The following is a 19731-nucleotide window of genomic DNA, read 5'->3' as shown; positions in this document are numbered from 1 at the left end:
AACGAAGAGTCCCTGGCAGTTTTGCAAGTCGAATTTGGCTTTAACAGAGGGTTTTCCTTCTCCCATCTAACTTATTTTTGCTTTGAAAAGCATAATCCAGAAAACAGTTTTTCTTCACATTTTCTTACGTTAACCAAAATAAAGATAGGATTCTCAGTAAAATAACCTCACATTAGCTATGTGATGACTGACTGGCATTTAATCACTGACAGGAATACCCCAAGTTAGAAGAGGAGGTAAAAAAAAGAAAAAAAAACTAAAACCACCTTATATATAGTGGGGGTGCCATCAAGGAATCTGCCGCTGCTAGCTACTCTGCTATTCATATTCTTCATTGATGTCACCAGGATTTATTTTAGTAACCAGGATATACTTGTTATGGATGCAAAGAGAATCTCCTCGTTTATATTCTAAACTCAGAGCAGGAAATCAGACACGTGGGTGATCTGCAGCTGTGGCACTATAAACAGATTCTAGACTGCACTACATTCCCTGAACTACAGATTGGGAGATTTAAAAGAGAAAAATAGAAAATACACCATTTTAGAAAGACCAGTGACACTTCTGTCCAAAAAGGTTTGGGTGCTGGTTGGTAGAAGGCTCACTGGCCTTCATACAGTAGTGTTCTTGTTGCCACGTACCACCCCCCTACCTACGTGGTTAATGTACAACGAGGAGATCCTGCTTTGTCTAGGGCCAGCCGTGCTATAGGGGGCCAGTATCTCAGGGTATAAGGTTTCTTCATCCAGGAAATTAAAGCATTAGCCCCTTTAACATTTTGGGATCAAGTAGCCAATTTGAAAACTCGACAAAAGCCACAAACCCTCTTCCTCCAAAAATACATACAATAAATACGACTGAAATTTTATATAGAATACCAGGGGGATTGCTTGGCCCTTGAAATTGGAAAATCCACCCATAGGCCTCTCCTCGTTGAAGATTACTAGACTAGCAGCACTCTAAAGTTCCTTCCAGGGCTCAAAGTCTGCAATCACACAGTTGATGTTTAATAACAGTTACTGCAAATTATTTAAACCATAGATGAGTGGTTTGTTATGACTAGAGAATGACCTGTTATGATCTCCTTTCCATTGTTAAATTGACCCATAAGCCAATGGATGACTGGAAGGAAGTAGGGGGGACTGGATATACCAAACGATAAACATTAGTTTAAAAAATTGTAGGAAGGTTTTAGAGGAGCCCAACTCTTTCTAGGCTGCATTTCTTTATTTGGATATACATAACATAACACAAAACCTTTGTGCCAGATAATGGAGATCCAGAGAGTTTTATAGTGATGTTGTCCAAGCACTGAGCTTACCAATAATCACACCCAAATAAAGTGAAGCCAAAGGTTCCCATTTTCCTGCCAATATAAACTTGTTCACAATGGTTAATTCCAGAGTTGTGCCTGAAGAGTCCCTCAAAGGGAAAGATAATCCATAAACGAAAGCAAACAAACATGATGTCCCTAATCTCCACTATCCTGGGTTAATCAACAAAATACAGTCTTCTCCTGTGATTTTAGTTTCTTTCTAACCCAAGTCAGTAAGTAAGACTGATTTATATTAGAAAATTCTAGGTTCTCGCCTGGGTTTGAAGGGAGCATATGACTCCAAGAAAGCAGACTGGCCATATAAACCCATCTCAAATATTGACAACCTACCTTTTACCCACCTCTGCAAACCTTACCATATTTAAGTCTCCTGGATCTTTCTGGTGTATTTTGAGCTTTTTCAGTTTATCTTTTTTGGGGAGGCGAGGGGAGAGGGCAGAGGGAAAATGTGAGGTCATTTCTGCTCATATTGACTCCAATTAAGGTAGACAAAGAAATTGAAAAGATAACTTCCAAAATACTCATGACACCAGCCTGTAATAAAAACTATCCAATCAGGGGCAGGTGGTGCAGTTGGTTAAGCCTTGGACTCTGGGGCTTGGGTGGTGATCTCAGGGTCTTGAGATCAAGACCAGCGACGAGCTCCATATGGGGCTCCACGCTGGGCAATGAGTCTACTTAGGACTCTCTCTCCTCCCTCTGCCTCTCCCCCACTGCCCCCTCAAGTAAATAAAAAAATCTTAAAGAAAAAAAAAACTATCTGATCAGAAATGTTTCTTATAAACAGAGACTGTAACATGGTCATGACTCAAAGAAGGTCTCTTTTGAAAGGAATGGGAGAGTAGAATCAGATTTCTTCTTAGTAGTTGCTACAACATATTTTGTTAAAAAGAACTATCTGATAAAGCATGGAAATCTAGCTGCATGAATAGCATTGTACCAATTAGCTGGTGTAGTTTCATGGCATAAGGAGTCCTCTCCCCCATTAAGCTCTCTTTGTGGACTCTTCCCAAAGAGGCATCTGAAAACAGAATTAAGAACCACGACTCTTGCTAATGGCCAAGAATAAGTTCACGGACTTTCTTCCTTCTGTAAATTCACCCCTAATCATTTTAGATAACATAAGTTTGTTTGTTTGTTTGTTTGTTTGTTTACAGTTAACAGACTGTTCTTTTATCCTAATTGTCTTCATATGATATCCAAATGGAAGAGCACCATCACTCTGTAAAAAGGCAGGACTCTCAGCTATGTAACTTGAGAACAGGGTAATGTTATCATTCTAATTTTTTTTTTTTACTAGAAATATGTTTTACAGGAATGTTTTCAGCTTGAAAGAAGAAAAATCACTTGTCAGTTATAGAAATAATTCCATCATTTCATGTAGTCATTCGCAGTAATGAAACAAGCAAGTAAGACTTAATACTCGATCCTAGCGTACAGCACAGGGCTCAAGGCAAAACATAATGACTTCATTACCTAAGAAAAGAATAGACAGGCTGGCTTTTCCTACCCCACAGCATTCTCCAATATTTTTTCAGCCTAAGGAATTTTTAAACCCCTTAAAATTCTAGATTTACTACTCAACACAGATCAATCCCTCTTCAGGCTTTCTGCCAATGACTCTCAGTGCTTCTATTTCAACAGCCTGTAGATCTGAAAGCTGGGTAGAGACATGTCAAAAAAAAAAAAAAAAAAAAAAAAACTTTCTTTGATCTCTGCACCCAGGTTCCTCAAAAGAAGCCCCATGGAGAGTCTGAGGTTATGCTAAGTATGTGACTTGCAGTTGTAATCAGTAGAGTGACATTCCTTTTTACAAGTAGGCACCATCTTAGCCAATCCAAACCTGTCTTTCACAAATACATACATAAATTGAGTGACTGATAATACACTTTAAAAAGAATGAGGTACACCCACTTTGGAGGATATTTTCAAATAACAGAATTTGGTGTCACAGAAAAATCAAAGCCATTTTTCCCAATGATTAACTATATATCCAGATGCCAGATGTTTCAGCTAACTCTTCTCTGACACCCTTTTCAGGGTACTCACACTCCCCTCCATTTCCTCTTTGTAGTAAAAACTGAAGTCCTATGTCCCTTACAACTCTACAGAAGCACCATGCTTGTGCCCTGACAAACAGGTTAATTTCAAGCCTTTGAAATATTCAGGAAAAAGTTAGCACTGACCCAATCACAGATTTTGACAGACAGGTCTGCTAGGAATTGGTCATTGCTATTCACCAAAAGGTCAATTACTCCTGATTCCAAGCATCTGTAAGTCTCCAGATTCCCTTCAATGGGCTTCCCCTCTCCAGCTCCAACAGCCTATATTGTTTTAAAACTGTCACCGCTTCAAAGTTCAACTGGCTACTTTTTATACTTATCACTGAAAGACAATTGTAGGTTTTTAAACATTTATGTTTAAGAGGTGAAAAGTAGGGGTTCTGTTTAAAACTGCTTTTTCAAACGAGGATTACCTTTTTTTTACATAACTCACATGGAATATCTTCTTTGTCAATAATTAGATATAATATACACAATCTCTAACCACTTTTATTACTATAAATTTCCCTCTAATGTCACCATTTCCCCCGTAAAGGTATCAATCTGATGAAATCTTGGAATGATTAAGTAATGACAAGCTTTTAAAGAGTCAGTCAATGATTTCTACTTTCTGAGGGTTTGTCAAGATCCCAAATTCTAGCTAAAACCTGTATCACCTTAAATGGAAAAGTTTAAAAAGAATATACATTTAACACCAAGTGACTAAAAGTCATTTAAAATACATAGTCTTAGATTATTTTATCTACTCAAAGACCCTTCAAAGGTAGGTGAAAACTCTGGTCATATTTACATTTGTCTTGGAAATCCCAACATTAATTTCATAGTCCAAATTGTAAAATCTCTTCTCATTATTTGAGATCTGGAACTCATTACACAGACTGCCTGAGAAAGTTTAAAGAAAAAATAGAATTGGTCCTGACTTTTCCTTACATTTGAGGTAATACTGTTACAGCTGAATCTTTGATAAACAGGAAGTCATCCACATATAATAGGATCTTGTTCACTACATTCCTGATCCCTTTTCTCCTGTCCTACTTATTGCTGCCAGAAAGGCATCCAAACTAATGGTAAAATATAAAAAGTAGACAGAAGTCTCATGCGTTCTTAACATAAGGATCAGAGGAAAACAGAGATCTACAGTGTCTTATAAATATTATTATAATTAAAAATATCTCTATGAGCAAAGACATACCACGACATACCACCACTATTTAATTTAATGGATGCCTTCCTCAGTGTCCATTAACAAAGGTATAGAGAATAAATTTAAGAAAAAAAATATTCCCACAAACTTAACACGTAACCTTCTCATATTCAAGTTAACAGCTCCCACCCACAGCTACTGCCCCAAAAAAGTATTTTTTGACCTGGTTTCCTTGATGGCTCTATGATGTCAGTTATCTTCTACATTCATTGAAGGAACTGTTAGTTGTCTATCTTAATTTTTTAGTGTGCCCCTATTAGGTATGGGCTCTCACGTTACAAGAAATTTAACAGTTTTTTAAGATAAGACTCTTTAATACAATCTTTTTTTCTAGATGAAGATAAAATATATTTTGGAGGCAGAATACATACTTGAGAGAGAAAAAACGTAAGACACAGTCAAATTCATTTACATATAGAAATGTTTTAGTTATAGCCTCACCAATGAAGGCATTCTTAATGTTTAGAATTAATATTTGCTGGGAAGTAGGGGTGTCTGGTGGCTTAGTCATTTGGGCATCTGCCTTCGGCTCAGGTTGTGATCCTGGGGTCCTGGGATTGAGTCCCACGTTGGGCTCCGTGCTCGGTGGGAAGCCGGCTTCTCCCTCTCCCTCCCCACCCTTGTGTGCGCGCAGGCGCGCTCTCTCTCTAATAAATAAAATCTTTAAAAAATATATTTGCTGGGAAGTAATTCATGTAATAAGTTAAAATATGTAATAGGTTCTGACCACCAAATAAGATGTGTTGTGTGTGTGTCGGAGGTGGGGGTCCCCACATATCCAACAATTCTCAGACACCAGCAGAGTGTCCTACAACATAACTCAATTCTGACGCTATCTACCTGGGGATGGCGTCTAATCCCCCAGGTTAAGGTCTCCGTCCCACAGGGTGCCCTCCACTGCAGATGCCAATCTCAAGCCCAGGGTGTTACCTGTACTTCTGACCAACTGGCTAGCAAATGAGAGGTTCCCACAAGCCCCCACTTGGGTTTAATTTGCTAGAGCAGTTCAAAGAATTCAGAAAACCCATTTACTCACTAGATTACTGATTTTTGACAAATGATATGAACCAACAGCCAGATAAGAGATACATGAGACACAGTCCCTAGTGAAATTCCTTCTTACCTCAGAGTTTGGGGCCCGGCAGGGTGGCATAAGGAAGCATTCTGGTTTCCCAACCTGGTACCTCTCTGAACTCCATTCCTTTGGGGTTTTTATGGAGGTTACATTATATACACACAACTGATCAAATCATTGGCTATTGGTGACTGAGTCGACCTACAGCCCCTCTCCCCTCCCTGAAAATCAGGAGTGGAACTAAAAATGCCAGCCCTCTATTCATGATCGGCTCCCCTGGCAACCAGTCCCCACCCTTAGGCGCTTTCTAAAAGTCACCTCATTAACATAAGCCCAGTTGTGGTGGAAAGGGGCTTGTTATGAACAAGGCACCCATTTCACCTTTATGGCTTCTGATGCTTTCTCAGGAACTGAGGACAAGAGACCAAATATTATAACAAAAGATGCTCCCATTGTTCTTATCACTCAGGAAATTCCAGGGATTTGGGGAACTGTGAGCCAAAGACCAACTACATATGAGAAATATGTTTTGGTGATCTGGATGACCAAATATCTATTTCTTATACATCACAGTATCACAACATTGCCTATCCCCCTCATTGCAGCACATACTTTTCTTTCCTTTCTGTTTCCCAAACATTGTCTTTCCCAACTCCTTAAAAGGACATGTTTTGTTCAGTCTTGTATCCCCAGTACTTAATGTTTAACATACAACTGGGACATAATAAAGTTTGAATGAGTAAATGAATAAATGTGTTGCACAACCAACAAAGACGACAATAGGTAAGAGAATGTGGACATGAGAAATGCGAAATACCACTGGAGGCTTTGGGCTGTTGTGCAAATCTGGACCTTCCCATCAGCCATTCCTTCCATCTAGAATGCTCTTCTATTTGTCCCCACCCTCAGCCCCAACTTCTTGTCAGGGTTTTCACTCTTTAACACTCACTTTACATATCTATTTGCTCAGCTCTACACACACACACACACACACACACACACCCCAAGGCAGTCTTCCCTTACCATGTTCTAAAACCTTTTCTTTGTATTTCCACAGCCTCCTGCGCGTACTTTGGTTGCAGCCCCTAGCACCTCACACCGACATGATCGTTTATTTGCCCATCATTGCACTTGACTGTAAGCCCCTTAAAGGACCGTGTCTTCACCTGTATCCATATGTCTAGCCATCAGCACGGTGCCTGGCAGTAGTAGGCCCTCCAAAATGGTTTAAAATAATGGGTAAGAGACTGAATGAATGGAGGGGGCTCTCCATTCTGGAAATTATCTCAGCATATCTATTTGTTCCCGGTAAGATGTCCACCAAGCACATACACTGGCAACTCCTAAACAAAACAAATTTAATGATTATATATGGAGATTATTGAGGATACAGGAAAATTAGAATTAGAAAAAGTGCTTTAATCCAAGGACTGGCCCCAGGGAAAGAGGTCTCCAACACACTTCTTTCTCTTTCCAACTCACCCCTGATACTGTGTCAGTAAAAAATGTTTTCTTCTCAACCTAAGGTTCCCTATACTGTTCTCAGATGCCACATATAATCTCCTCCTCATGAAATGTTTCTATGTCCCATGCCCTCAGAATCTTGAGCCACAAGTGAGTAAGCTACAAAAAACAAAAACAAAACAAAACAAAAAAACCAACCCTGGTTTTATGGGAAAATGAGTGCTCATGGGTTGGCATTCCCATTTTGACAGGGATCTGTACTAAGACGATGGCTTTTCTCAAAGCCTAGTGGGAAAAGACATTTTGAAACATGGGTCCTTTCAGAAATCCTCAAATCACTTTGCTGGAGTGAGCTCCATCCTAAAACTACAAAGGTGATGAAGCTTGGCAGTTAGGGCAAGGCTCTGAAGCCAGGCCGCCTGGGTTTGAATCCCAGCGCTTCCACTCTCTCACCTTTGACTGTGAACAACCTCATGGGGGCCCAAGGTTTCTATCCGGATAATGAAATAGTAAGACCTACCTCACTAAATTGCTAGGAATAGGAAATGGGTTAGTACAAGTAGGATATTCAGAAAAGGGCTTAACAAGTAGTAAGTAGTCGGTAATTTTCTGTTCTTAATATTCTCATTTTACTATTACTAGAACTGGCTCTGAGAGAACCAGAAGAGAGAAAGTGTCCAAGGTAGGAAAGGAGTGAGAAGAAAGAACACTTACTGATTTGGTTGTTCAGCTTGAAAGCGATGTCCAGCTGCAGGATAAACAGCATGAATTGGAACCAAGGACTCATCTCCATGGAGGGAAGGGGGATGTGGACCGAAAACACAATGTCATTGGCTTCGATTTCCCTTGGGATTGCTTCCTCAATGTCTCGGATCTTGTCGCATTGGTTGGGTCCCCAGGGCATTAGCCATTTTGTCTTGTGATGGTTTTTACGGACATCCACACATTTCACCGACATGTAGGACACTGCCGTCGTGGGCCCCGGGGCTGAAAAGAAAAGGTTTTTCTGTTTTAGAAAAATCATCCACTGAAGTGCTCATTTTGGGGCTAACATTTGCCTCCAATGTTCATACTGCCTTCTCTAATTGGGATCAGTAATCCCTGGGGATCCCCTAAATCCGGGTGAGGATCCTTCAGTGACCTCCACAGGTGTCATAAAGCATCTCCAAGAGTCTTCCCATTAGGTTTTCAATCACTGTCATTTTCATTGAAAGAATACGTTTGTAACCACTTTGGTTCAGTGACTTCCTTACTCCAAACAAAGGTCACAAAAATCAACTGTGCTTCCGTTCCCACCTGCCTGAGGGCGTGGAGGGCTCCGGGACTTCACAGAGCACAGTGTCTGAAGTCAGATGACCTGCGTCTGAAGCCTGGTTGAACAACGGACTGCCAGTTCATCTTGGGTAAATTGGTGAAATCTCGTAGTTTCAGGACCCTCATCTGAGAAACAAGATGGTTAGTTTCTAAGACAGTTGGGTTTCTAAGATTCTCCTTAGTTCTAACACTGCATGTGATGGAGAGAAAGAACGACGTTGACCTCAGGCCCTCACTTAGTGTGGTAACTGTCAGAGGTGCGGACAGAAGCAGACTATACCGCAGAGGTATCCAATCCATGCATTTGATCTGTGCACTTCAAAAGCGATCATCACATTTGAACTATACAACATTAAAAAAAAAAAAACCACACCATTTTGTGATTATAAAACGGTTACAGGATTATAAAAGAAAATCTGCAAAATACAGAAATTTTAAAGTTCAAAACAACATAAACCCAAAATCCCACTAGAGGGAAGTAACCACAGTCAGAAAAACATCAAAATACTAGCTTTTCTATGAGCGTGTAATTAGATAAAAATTTATAAACAAATTACATTATAGAACTTTAAAACACACACTAATATTAACATATATTTCTATAAAATAGGATCACACCATGCGTAGTTTTAGGGCTTCTCTTTTTTATTCATGTAAAGAAGCAGAGTAGCCAGTGTGAGTCCCACCAACTCTGGAGCCGACCTGCTTCTGTCACCAATAACCCACACTAAGAAGGATGGGTGAATTTGGGTGAATGATTAAACCTATCAGTGTATTAATTTTATCATTTCTTAAATGGCAATAATAATAGTATGCACCTCTGTGAGTCAGTGTATACATTAACAAGTGAACATGAAAAGTACAAAACAGGGGCACCTGGGTGGCTCAGTAGGTTAAGCATCTGACTCTTGATTTCAGCTCAGGTTATGATTTCAGGGTCATGAGATCAAGCTCAGTGTGGGGCTCTGCATTAGGCATGGAGCCTGCTTAAAATTCTCTCTCCTTCTTCCTCTGCCCCTCCCCCCTCCCACGCTCTCTCTAAAAAAAAGTGCAAAATATTAGCTATTATAAATATTTTCTATATAATTAAAATTTTTCAGCTAGTGTTTGCAAAATAATCAGTCACAGGATATATCAAATTTAATCTACCTAACCTAATCCCTCCCCCCCAAGCTTGTAAAGGTTGTCTATAAATAAGAATAATTCTTTGCCTAATATTTTTTGCTAGTAATTTATCTTAACTTTTCCATCTGCTGTCTAAATTTGTTTACAGCATATTTAAATGTAGAGAAGTTCCAGATTTTATAGAATATCTCTTTACCTGGGGTGCCTGGGTGGCTCAGTCAGTTAAGTGTCTGACTCTGGCTCAGGTCATGATCTCAGAGTCCTGGGATCAGCCCTGCATATCTGGCTCCGTGCTCAGCAGGGAGTCTGCTTCTCCCTCTGCCCCCCCCCCACCAACTCATGTGCGCGCGCTCTCTCTCTCTCAAATAAATAAAAATAAAATATTTAAAAAATAAATAATAGGGGCACCTGGGTGGCTCAGATGGTTAAGCATCTGCCTTCGGCTCAGGTCATGATCCCAGGGTCCTGGGATCGAGCCCCATGGGTTCCTGGCTCAGCAGGGAGTTTGCTTCTCCCTCTCCCTCTGCCTCTCCCCCTGTTCATGCTCTCTTTCTCTGTATCTCTTGGACTCAAATGAATAAATAAAGTCTTTAAAAAATTAAAAAAAAATAAAAAATAAAAAATAAATAAAATCCTTTAAAAAAAGAGTATCTCTTTAGCTTTATGTTTTCCCCATGCTTCTGTGCTTAGACCTTCTTTATCTCCAATTCAATAAACAGCCACCTTTATTAATTTCGTTATTTTTTTTACTATTTCACGTTTTAAAATATGTAAATAGTTGATACATCTGAAATTTGTTGTGATGTAAAAGATGAATTGAGGTCCCAAGTTTTATTTTTTCTAAATATTTAAATTATTCTTTACTGAACAGACTCTCTTTTCTTGTTGATTTATGACATCACCTTTATCTTATGTATACCTATAGATGGTTTTGGACAATCTGCTCTATTTCATGTATTGGACTGTCAGTTCATGGCTTAATACAACACTGTTTTGAATCCTATAAGTTGATGGTTTGTATCAATATCTGACAGAGTAAATCCCCTCCCCCAATCCATTTCAAATTTATCCTTTTTATCCTTTTGCTGGGATTTGATTGAAATTACATTAAATCTACAATGTGGACAGAATTGGCATCCTTTCCCAATAATTTAGTTTTCCTATCCAAGACCAGTGATTGCTTCTCCATTAACTGGAGTCCATTTTTCTATCTCTGAAAATTTTTGCAGCTTTCTTCATATGGGTCCTGCTAGTACTTTTAAAACTATTTTTTTATTTTTATATTTATATTTATAATATATATCTCTGAAAATGAGCAGGGAAAGGAAAACAGTATAGATTATGATAGTTTAAATATGTTTAATTCTGTGCATATGATAACTGGCATACTGTGATTTCACACCTTTTATGAGCAGAAATCACTTCTTATGTAATAGAGATCAGGTAACAACTAGAGAAATACATAAAGCAGAGAAAAGTCACTCAGGAAGCAAAAGTGTGAGGGTGCCTGGCTGGCTCAGTCAGTGGAGCGTGCAACTCTTGATCTCGGGGTTGTGGGTTCAAGCGCCATGGTGGGTATAGAGTTTACTTAAAAAAATAAAATCTTAAAAAAAGGGGGGGAGGCAAAAGTTTTTTTGCCCTGCTTCTAATGCTCAAATACATTTTTTTCCTATCCCTAAATATCTGTCCTAATGGTAAAGTTTTAGTAAAATGTTATGTTTGCAGTAAGTTGTGGCAATGTGTACTCAAACGTACCAGAAAACACAGCGCAACTAAACTCTAGCTTAAAGTCCTTCAGTGCACCACAGAATCACCACTAATCCATGCAAGGGAAGTTTTTCTTTAAAACTCAAAACTGTATCACAAAGACATCTTACACCTAATCCACCTAAAATCAGGCATCTAGGTTATTAGAAATACGAATCAATTAAACTTTGGTTATCCTGACTTAGCCAAATAGCCCCCCTGACACTAGAAAAACCAAATGGTACATTTAACTGAACCCTTTTTAATGTGGCTGAAGAAATAAACAGGGAGACAAAACTCATGAATTCTATTTTTGGCTAACATACTCAAACTGACTATTTGCTACAGAAAATAGTTACTACATTTTAAAACGATTCTTCTAAAATGAACCTAACCTTTTTTCATTTCTTTTCTTCCCCTCCCCACTTTTGAAAAACAAGTCTCTCCCTCCTTAGACCAAAATGAAAAATAACTAGCTGAGTTCCTCAGCTAAGCTCCAAAACCACATTCCAAACTTAATAACAGAGAAGCTGAACACTTTACGGGCACAAAGGCTGCATTTTTAATGGACACAGTGAACGCCTGCCTTTGTAGCAGCCTGAATTATTTTCATTCTTTCATTAGCCTAGTGTATCTTGCATAAAGAAAAAAATCCCAGGAATACTAATATTTTCATAAATCTCATGGCAGTGAACTTGGAGAAGCCTCAAGTGCATCTCAAGCTGTATTATGGGAATCACAAATATTTTTCTTCACTTGAATAAATTAGTCCTCTAGTCTCTAGTCTCAGAAATCTTTTACATAACTTAAAAACCTAAAGGTAATTCAACATTTTCAATTTTCCCAGTAGTGCTCAAAAGGCAAAACACGTTTTTTTTGAGAAAGTTAATCAACATTCTGATATTCAAATATGGACAGTTAATGTTCTCCCAATAATATATTTACAACTTAAGAGAACTTCCTACTAAAAGTAAATTCCCAGATGTTTCTTTAAGTAGAAAGCCTATCAAAGTAAACTAAAAACAAAGCTTATAGCTAGTAGAAAGGATTTTCACTAGCTATAGCCAAAATTGTGAGTACATGGATCACAAAACAGTGTCTAAAATTTTAAAAAAAGTTTGATTTCTATCTTTAAATTAAAAAAAAAAAAGTCTGAGGGATTTTACTGTAAGAGGAAAGAATAAAATAGAAAATATCGAAATGTTTACCTGCAACCTTTGAAGACACCACAATCAACTAACTACCAGGTATATGTGCTGAAGGCCCTACTTGGTCACTAGCATGGTTCTAGGGATTAATAGAGTTTGTATATTTAAGAAGGGACTGGATGGATTCAGGTCAACAAACTGAGTCATGTTTGCTCAGGTGAAAGCTAAAAATAACCACTCCTCAGTATTCCTAGGATAGTAACGCAGTATCACCCAGCTGCCTCAGCACACATTTTAAGTGTCCCCTCTACCTATCCATAGCATTTAATCGGGCGGAAAAAAAATGGGCCAAAAGCTACTTCAACATCAGTACAATTTAGTAGTCAGAGCAATCTGGCCAAAAATGAATGTGCCCAGGCACTGCGGATTGGTTAACTTATGGTAGATTAAGACAGCATTCAGACCACGCACAGAAGTCATAAAACCATGAGCTCTTTGAAAGCTCTGACCTGTTTTGAGTTCAGTTCTCTTTACTATGTCAAACATAGGCCATTTTCCCCTTCCTTATCTGTACTTCAACTGCCAGTATTTTTGGCCTCTGCCTCTCCCACTGCAGCACAGGAATTGCAATATGTGATACTGTATGACATTTAATTTTAAAGGGTTATGAAATCAGTAAGACTTCTAATTCAAAGTTGTGAAAAACTGCCCAAACACCTCTTGATGCCTCTTTGAAAACCCAGTGGCTCCTCAATGACATACATTACAAAGGTTCATACTACATTCACCAAATGTGTCTTGAGTACCTACTACGCGCTAGGCAATGTTAGGTGCTACAGTGAACCCAACAGACATCAGCCATCCAGCCAGGTGGAACGCACAAATAATGGGGGGAACCAGGCGATAAATCATAATTACAATAAAAAGTAATTATAATTGTGGATGCTACATTTACCCTGACATTACCTGCGAAAGGGCAACAGAAAGATACTTGGGAGGTAAGAGACATGAATTCACTAGAATGAGGTAAAAATTCCAGTCATCATTACAACATAACCTTGAGTAAAAATGCAAGTGAACAATGACTAAACCTATACTCCTTTTGGAACAATATTGACTCCAGTCAGCTTCCTGTTATAGCATCTCAAATGGTTGTCCAGTTTACAAATTACCAGCTAGCCAACCACTACCGCTATCATGCTCAAAGTTGAGTCAACATCAAATCATTAGCCCCTACTCTCTCCAGAACCTGTAATTAAAGAGTTGGAAAGAGATACAAGACTTAGTTGCCTCCTAGAAAAGTTAAAATAAAATTAAAACAACATGCTGACATGACACATGGTCTCCGTTTAAGCCAACGCAGACTATTTCTTTCTTCACTTTATTACAAATAAAGAATCTTCCTTTAGCAATCATCTAGGAGTATCACTATTATGTGGGCATCGGGCTAACTAAAGATAGAGACAAATGACAGCCCCAGACCCCAAGTTGCTCACAGTCGAGTGTGGGCGGTGAAGTTGGCAGAGAAGTACCTCCTGATTGAAACTTGCTCGGACAGAGGTTTGTGGGGGACGCACCAGCTGTAAGAGAGGCCTGGGGGGGGGGTGTGGGGGGATGGGCACTGCTTCTGCAGGCCTGGACTTAGCCTCCAAAGACAGCAGGTGCTGGTTAGCCAGGGGAAAAGGGGGGATGCCGAGTGGGGAAGACGCTGAAGAAGAGCAGGTGCTAGACTGCAGGCTATCTAGAACATCATGAATTCTGCAGATGTCTGCACTTGAGTATTAAAATTTACAAAGAGCTCATTTGAGAGTTGAAAATGCACACACCCTAACTTTGTTTGCTTGCTCTAACCAGTGGCATCGCTCTACTAGGTGCCTTGACTTCTGCTCCCCACGGCCTCTGCTCCATTCTGCAAAGCAGTGGAAGGAAGAATAATAAAGAGATCCACCGATAACAAAGAAATTGTATTTAGGGGGAATCTTTCCTTCCAAGACTCCCATCTCTGTCCTGCAGGCAGCCACAAGGCCAGACATGAACTCTGCTGGAAGGAGGAGCAAGAGGGTGGTGGGGAGGAAATGGCAAAGTTCTGGCTCCTATTTTGGCAACTGGGCCTCCGAGGAGCCTTTGAAGTCTAGATCACCTAATCTGGAGGAGGAATGTCTTCCTGCAACAAAGACGGTATGTTTTTTTTTAAAGATTTTATTTATTTATTTGACACAGGGAGAGAGAGAGTACACGCAAGGGGGCCGGCAAGCAGAGGGAGAGGGAGAAGCAGGCTCCCTGCTGAGCAACGTGGGGTTGGGGGGGGCTCGATCCCAGGACCCTGAGATCATGACCTGAGCTGAAGGCAGACGCTTAACTAACCGAGCCGCCCAGCGCCCCAACAAAGATGATATTTCAAGATTAATCTGCTTTGGGCTACAAGGGAAAGGAATGTGCAGAACACACCAGTTAAAAGGCTAAGTCATGCTTACAAACACGAAAAATCAGAAACCCTCAATTTGAAAAAGTCATGATTTTAAGTAAAAATGGTCAAACATTTCAGAAATCTTTAGAGAATTCTGCTTTCACCATAGCAGTTAGCTAACAGATACGAAAACAAAACTATTCGCCCTGACTTAACACACAGACAACTGCTAACAGATTCCTTCCTCTACTGACTCAAGGAGGAGGTTGCTCTCACTCCTGAAATTTAGCGTCAGTTAAAAATCAGCTGTCATGATTTCTGCACCTGTAAAAATACAAATGCTTGATTTATTTATTTTTTTAATAATGTCATTTATTTTCTACCTCATTCCTAAAAGATTTTGAGTTACTAGGAAGTAGACATTAGACTTTATTTTAAAAAAAAATAAAAGAATTGAGGCTGATTTACAAGGACAGGATTACTGTTGGGTGGGGGTGGGGGGCAGGCACTAAGAACGACTTGGCCGGGGTCCACATCTACAAAAGGAGAGAACAAAAAGCAGTAGCTGAATAATGTGAGCCCCCACAACAGTCACATGAGCTACTTTTCATTTTGTAACGTAGACAGACCGTAGACAAAACTTCCACTGCCTCACAATGAATGGGATTTATAATTCATTCAAGATTATATACTCAAATCGGTTCTAAGCTTTTCCTTCTGAACATCTATGTTTGTCTTAATGAGAACTTACAGGAAAGGTACTGGGCATTCAGGCCCTTGGAGAACTCCAGGCTTTGTTCACGATTTTTTGATGCTCCTCGGGGAGGGGAGGAGCCAAGGAGGGGAAAAGGAACATAGGTGGCAGAAACCAAGGAGACCAGATGAATTTCTGATATTTATACAACTACAGTTTTCATTCAAAGCCCCCCCTCCCCGAAAGCACTTATTTAACATAAAAGAAACTTCAGCTAAATTTAGAAATTAGCTTTTAAATGTGTTCAATTGAGATCCCTCAAAGATTCTGCCTCCCTTTCTCAAGCTCAAAAAACTCCTGCTTTATTTCTCGTTAAAAGGAAATGTGTGGGATATACTGTACAAATGAAGTAACCAGATCATGTTCTCTGAGTCGTGAGGGAGGGGTTAGACCACTAGCAATTCCTTGAGCCAATTCTGTTTGTGGTTCCCTCCAGGTCAGTTCCTAAAAAGATTTCTTCGTGTCTGCTATCACAGGTATCCAAGTTGTAGAATGTCCCAGTAGAATGACCGCTTCAAAATTTTCAGCTAAAGAAAGTGTAAATACTTGTGTTAAACTGACTTAGTGCTTCGGAATTAGCCAACTCAGTCTGTTAATTCCTTTCCTGAAATTGCTCCGAAGTTATAACGGTCAGACATTCACTCTACTTATGCCACTGACTTTGAAGATGAAATTCTCCTATACTTCAATCATACCAATTAAATCTCACTAGATTACTAAGCGAAATATTATGTCACAATTCCATCTCAATTACTGGGGGACTGAGAGTGGGTCTGCAGGGCCACGACCTGGAGAAATGATTTTCTGAATTACCCTAGCTATGCCCTAGTGCATGTAAAGGGGTATGCTGAGTGAAATGTAATTCATTCTTGCCAGTAATTTTCAGTAAGTAGTTAATTATGCTAACATCTGTTCCAGGAAAGCTAAATTTTTAAACACAGCAGAACATTCCTCTACACTAAACTACCACCACCAAAACACACAAAAACACACATACACACACATGCACACCACACAGCAGCGTTGAATGCAAAGTAATTTGTATGGTACGCACAAAAGTCAAACACTTATTTAAAAATAGTTCCCTACAACACAAACTCATGGATAAATGACACAGACATTTTGACGACGGCAAAGTCTCAGAAATTGTAGCAAACACTTGCGTAATTCATTCTGATAAAAAATATTGAAAAATATTATATGTTTTCATCTTAGGCTGATGAGAATTTTAAATGCTTGGCCTGCAACCTCAATTGTTCTGGAGCCAAAGATGTAACAGCTTTGAAGAACAGAAGAATTACTCTATATTTGTCAGAATCTACGCGGCAAGCAAGCAGCACCACTTGGCTTCCATTACTTGCCTGGCTTGGATCCCGTGGAAATGAGGAGCGTTGGAACCAAGAGGAAAAAAATTAGAGTGCTTTGGGACACAGAGCCAAACTCTTACATAGTATCTGAAATGCTGTGGTAAACATGAAATTACTTTAGGCTCAAGATTGGTGCTATTTTGAGGTTTGTTTTTTTTTTAATCTCTTTGAAAAAATAATAAAATGCACATAAAGGGCCCTGCACAAAAGGGCACATGAAATCTACTGACCATTAGATGGGCTATTTGGGGGAGAAATCCCAAATCCTGAATTCAGATTAAAAAACTGACCCTCACTTTTAACATCCAGCAGCAAAGAGAGACTAAATCGGGAAGCTCAACATAAGTACATTAAATTACTAATTCTAACCTCTACCTCTGAAAAATGCCTGCAATTAGTGTTTTTCCATCACTCTAGAAATATTCAAAACAGCAAAAATTAAATGCACATGAAGTAAACACAAAAGACCTCCACAGAAAAACCAAATGGCTCATCTGTTGACGCTATTGCTCATTGCTCGGCAAACCCAGTCATCTGGGCTGAAGTTTTGAATTTGTGCCAATGCTTCAAAATCAGCCACCTTTTAGCCAAAAGGCTGTGGAAGGTAGCCAAGACCACCTATGGAAAGTGAATTATAGCATCTTATAATTTACTACCTTGGCTATGATCTCATAAACCCAGCATGGAGGGTGAACCAGCTCTTGTGTGGGAAATCTCTCAGAGCTCGGGAGGGGGTGGGAGGGCTCCCAAGTAGGGGTGACAAAAAGGTGGGCAACTGGCCCTACTTCAAGAGCAAGTTCGCCACCAGCACACTTTTGTATTAAAATTTTAGGGTTAGGAAAGCCCCCCAATAAACACTGTAGGAGAAACAGCCGCTTTGTTCTGAAATACCTGTTACACTCTATAATTATAAATTTCACACATTTGCTATCTATAATTTATAAATCACAAATATTCTACTTTTGTCAACATTGTCAGTGTTAATAATAAACACAAATACTAACTAATATGTGGACTGTGCATTACATTTTATAAAGCACTTTCACATGCTTGGATCGTCTAATCCTCACAGGAAACAGGTCAGTCATGATAACGACCCCCACTGCACATGAGAAGACTGGTGGGTTTCATCCCACCAGCAAGTGGCAGAGCTAGGACTAAAACCACCATCTGACTTCAAATCTAGTGCTCCTTCCAATATACCACACTGCCTCTCAACTGCTCGTTTATTATTAGCTCACCCTATTTATCAGTTCTCTCAAATTACCTGAGAGGTAATGTGCAGGGCAAAGAGATGGATGAGAAAGACTGAATGGGGCCATCGGGCACTTGCTGAAGCTCCACAGACAAGACACGACCCAGTGCTGGACTGGGCACCATACAAAGGGAACCATCGGGATAGCTTATCTGGGCAACTCAGTTGGCCACAGAGTATCTCCACAGAGTTCCTTAAAGGGATGGTGGGATAACATGCTGCCAAAAATACCACTCAACTCACTTGAAACTAATGGCTACACTCCCATAATTCACTGGGGTTCAAATTCTGGGCTGGAATGTCAGCCTAGGAAAAATCCAACTCAGAAACACAAGATAGAACTGCCATGGATGAGTCTATGACACATCTCATAGGCAGAATAAGGGCCAAGGATACAAGTTAGACGCTGGCTAACTTCAGAGAAACCTAACACAGAATTTGCTGGCAATTCGGGTAAAGCCAACAATGGCACAATCTGACTCAGGGAAGGGTGAGTCCCCCATCCATGGAAACATTCAGGAAGTAACCAAATAGATAAAAGCCTGAAGTAAGTAAGGTTTTCTCAGTGACACCAGAATGATAACGTCTCCTATACACACATGTGAAATATTAGGGAATGGAGACTGTAAGACCCAATAAAAAGCTTCATGCAATTTACTGATTTATTTTTCTCTATATTCTTACCCATTTCAGAAAAATAGACAAATCAATTAAAGGAACAGAATATGGGGCATTCCAAAGGGTCATAGTACAAGCTGAGGCTAAGGTCAAGCAAGACTTGTTAACAGCTTTATCTGGAATTTCACAAACGCCAGGAATAATCACATCCCCGTCCCTGAATACTCAAATAAAAGGTAAGACCTTAGAACTTCTGAATTCCCTAAAATTGGAGGCAAAGAGGTAAATTTTAAGGGAGACCTGAAATTTTAACAGTCACACTCTTAGGAATTGTTGGTTTTCTTTAAAACACACTAAAATAACAAAATTAAGTAAAATCACTACATAACTGTTAAATATTTTAATATTTTCATCAGTTCTAGGTTCTGGCTCAAGTGCCACCTCCTTTGTTTAATTTGTTAAATGCTTAGAATGTGCCAGCATCTGAGGCCTTCACCAATTTCCCTTCAGTAACAAATGATCCTTACTTCCTCAGATGTCAAGATCACCTGGCCTATGTCTTTACTATAGCATTCCACTTTATTTGCAAACGTAACTCCTGAGAGGAAAGACCACATCTTATTCTTCCTTACGGCACCAAGCATAGAGATTTAAACACGCACATCCTCCAAACCTGAATTAAAGAGACTTTATGTCCTAATAAACACATTAACATTATATTATGCTAATTTAGGGGTGCCTGGCTGGCTCAGTCAGTAGAGCCTGAAACTCTTGATCTCTGGGTTGTGAGTTCAAGCCCCACATTGGGTTGTAGAGATTATTTAAAAACAAAATCTTTAAAAAATAAATAAACAA

The 19731-nt window shown here is 39.5% G+C and overlaps 1 protein-coding gene across 3 annotated transcripts in view; it reads right to left on the bottom strand.

Annotated features, from left to right (window-relative positions):
• Positions 1-19731, bottom strand: part of WLS (Wnt ligand secretion mediator) — a 98847-nt gene that overhangs the window by 49314 nt on the left and 29802 nt on the right. For 2 of the 3 annotated variants that reach the window (XM_078072937.1, XM_036123030.2), the window contains exon 2: positions 7857-8129. In XM_078072937.1, the coding sequence (XP_077929063.1) occupies positions 7857-8129 (273 nt within the window). Of the gene's footprint in view, positions 1-7856; positions 8130-8438; positions 8583-19731 lie in introns of all 3 variants that reach the window. The other variant, XM_036123031.2, reaches the window with a different exon arrangement.

The sequence above is a fragment of the Halichoerus grypus genome, chromosome 5 (genome assembly GCF_964656455.1).
Source record: "Halichoerus grypus chromosome 5, mHalGry1.hap1.1, whole genome shotgun sequence".
Classification (NCBI taxonomy): Eukaryota; Metazoa; Chordata; class Mammalia; order Carnivora; family Phocidae; genus Halichoerus; species Halichoerus grypus.
The sequence above is the reverse complement of the archived record's forward strand: the minus strand, read 5'-3'. Positions and strand labels throughout refer to the sequence as shown.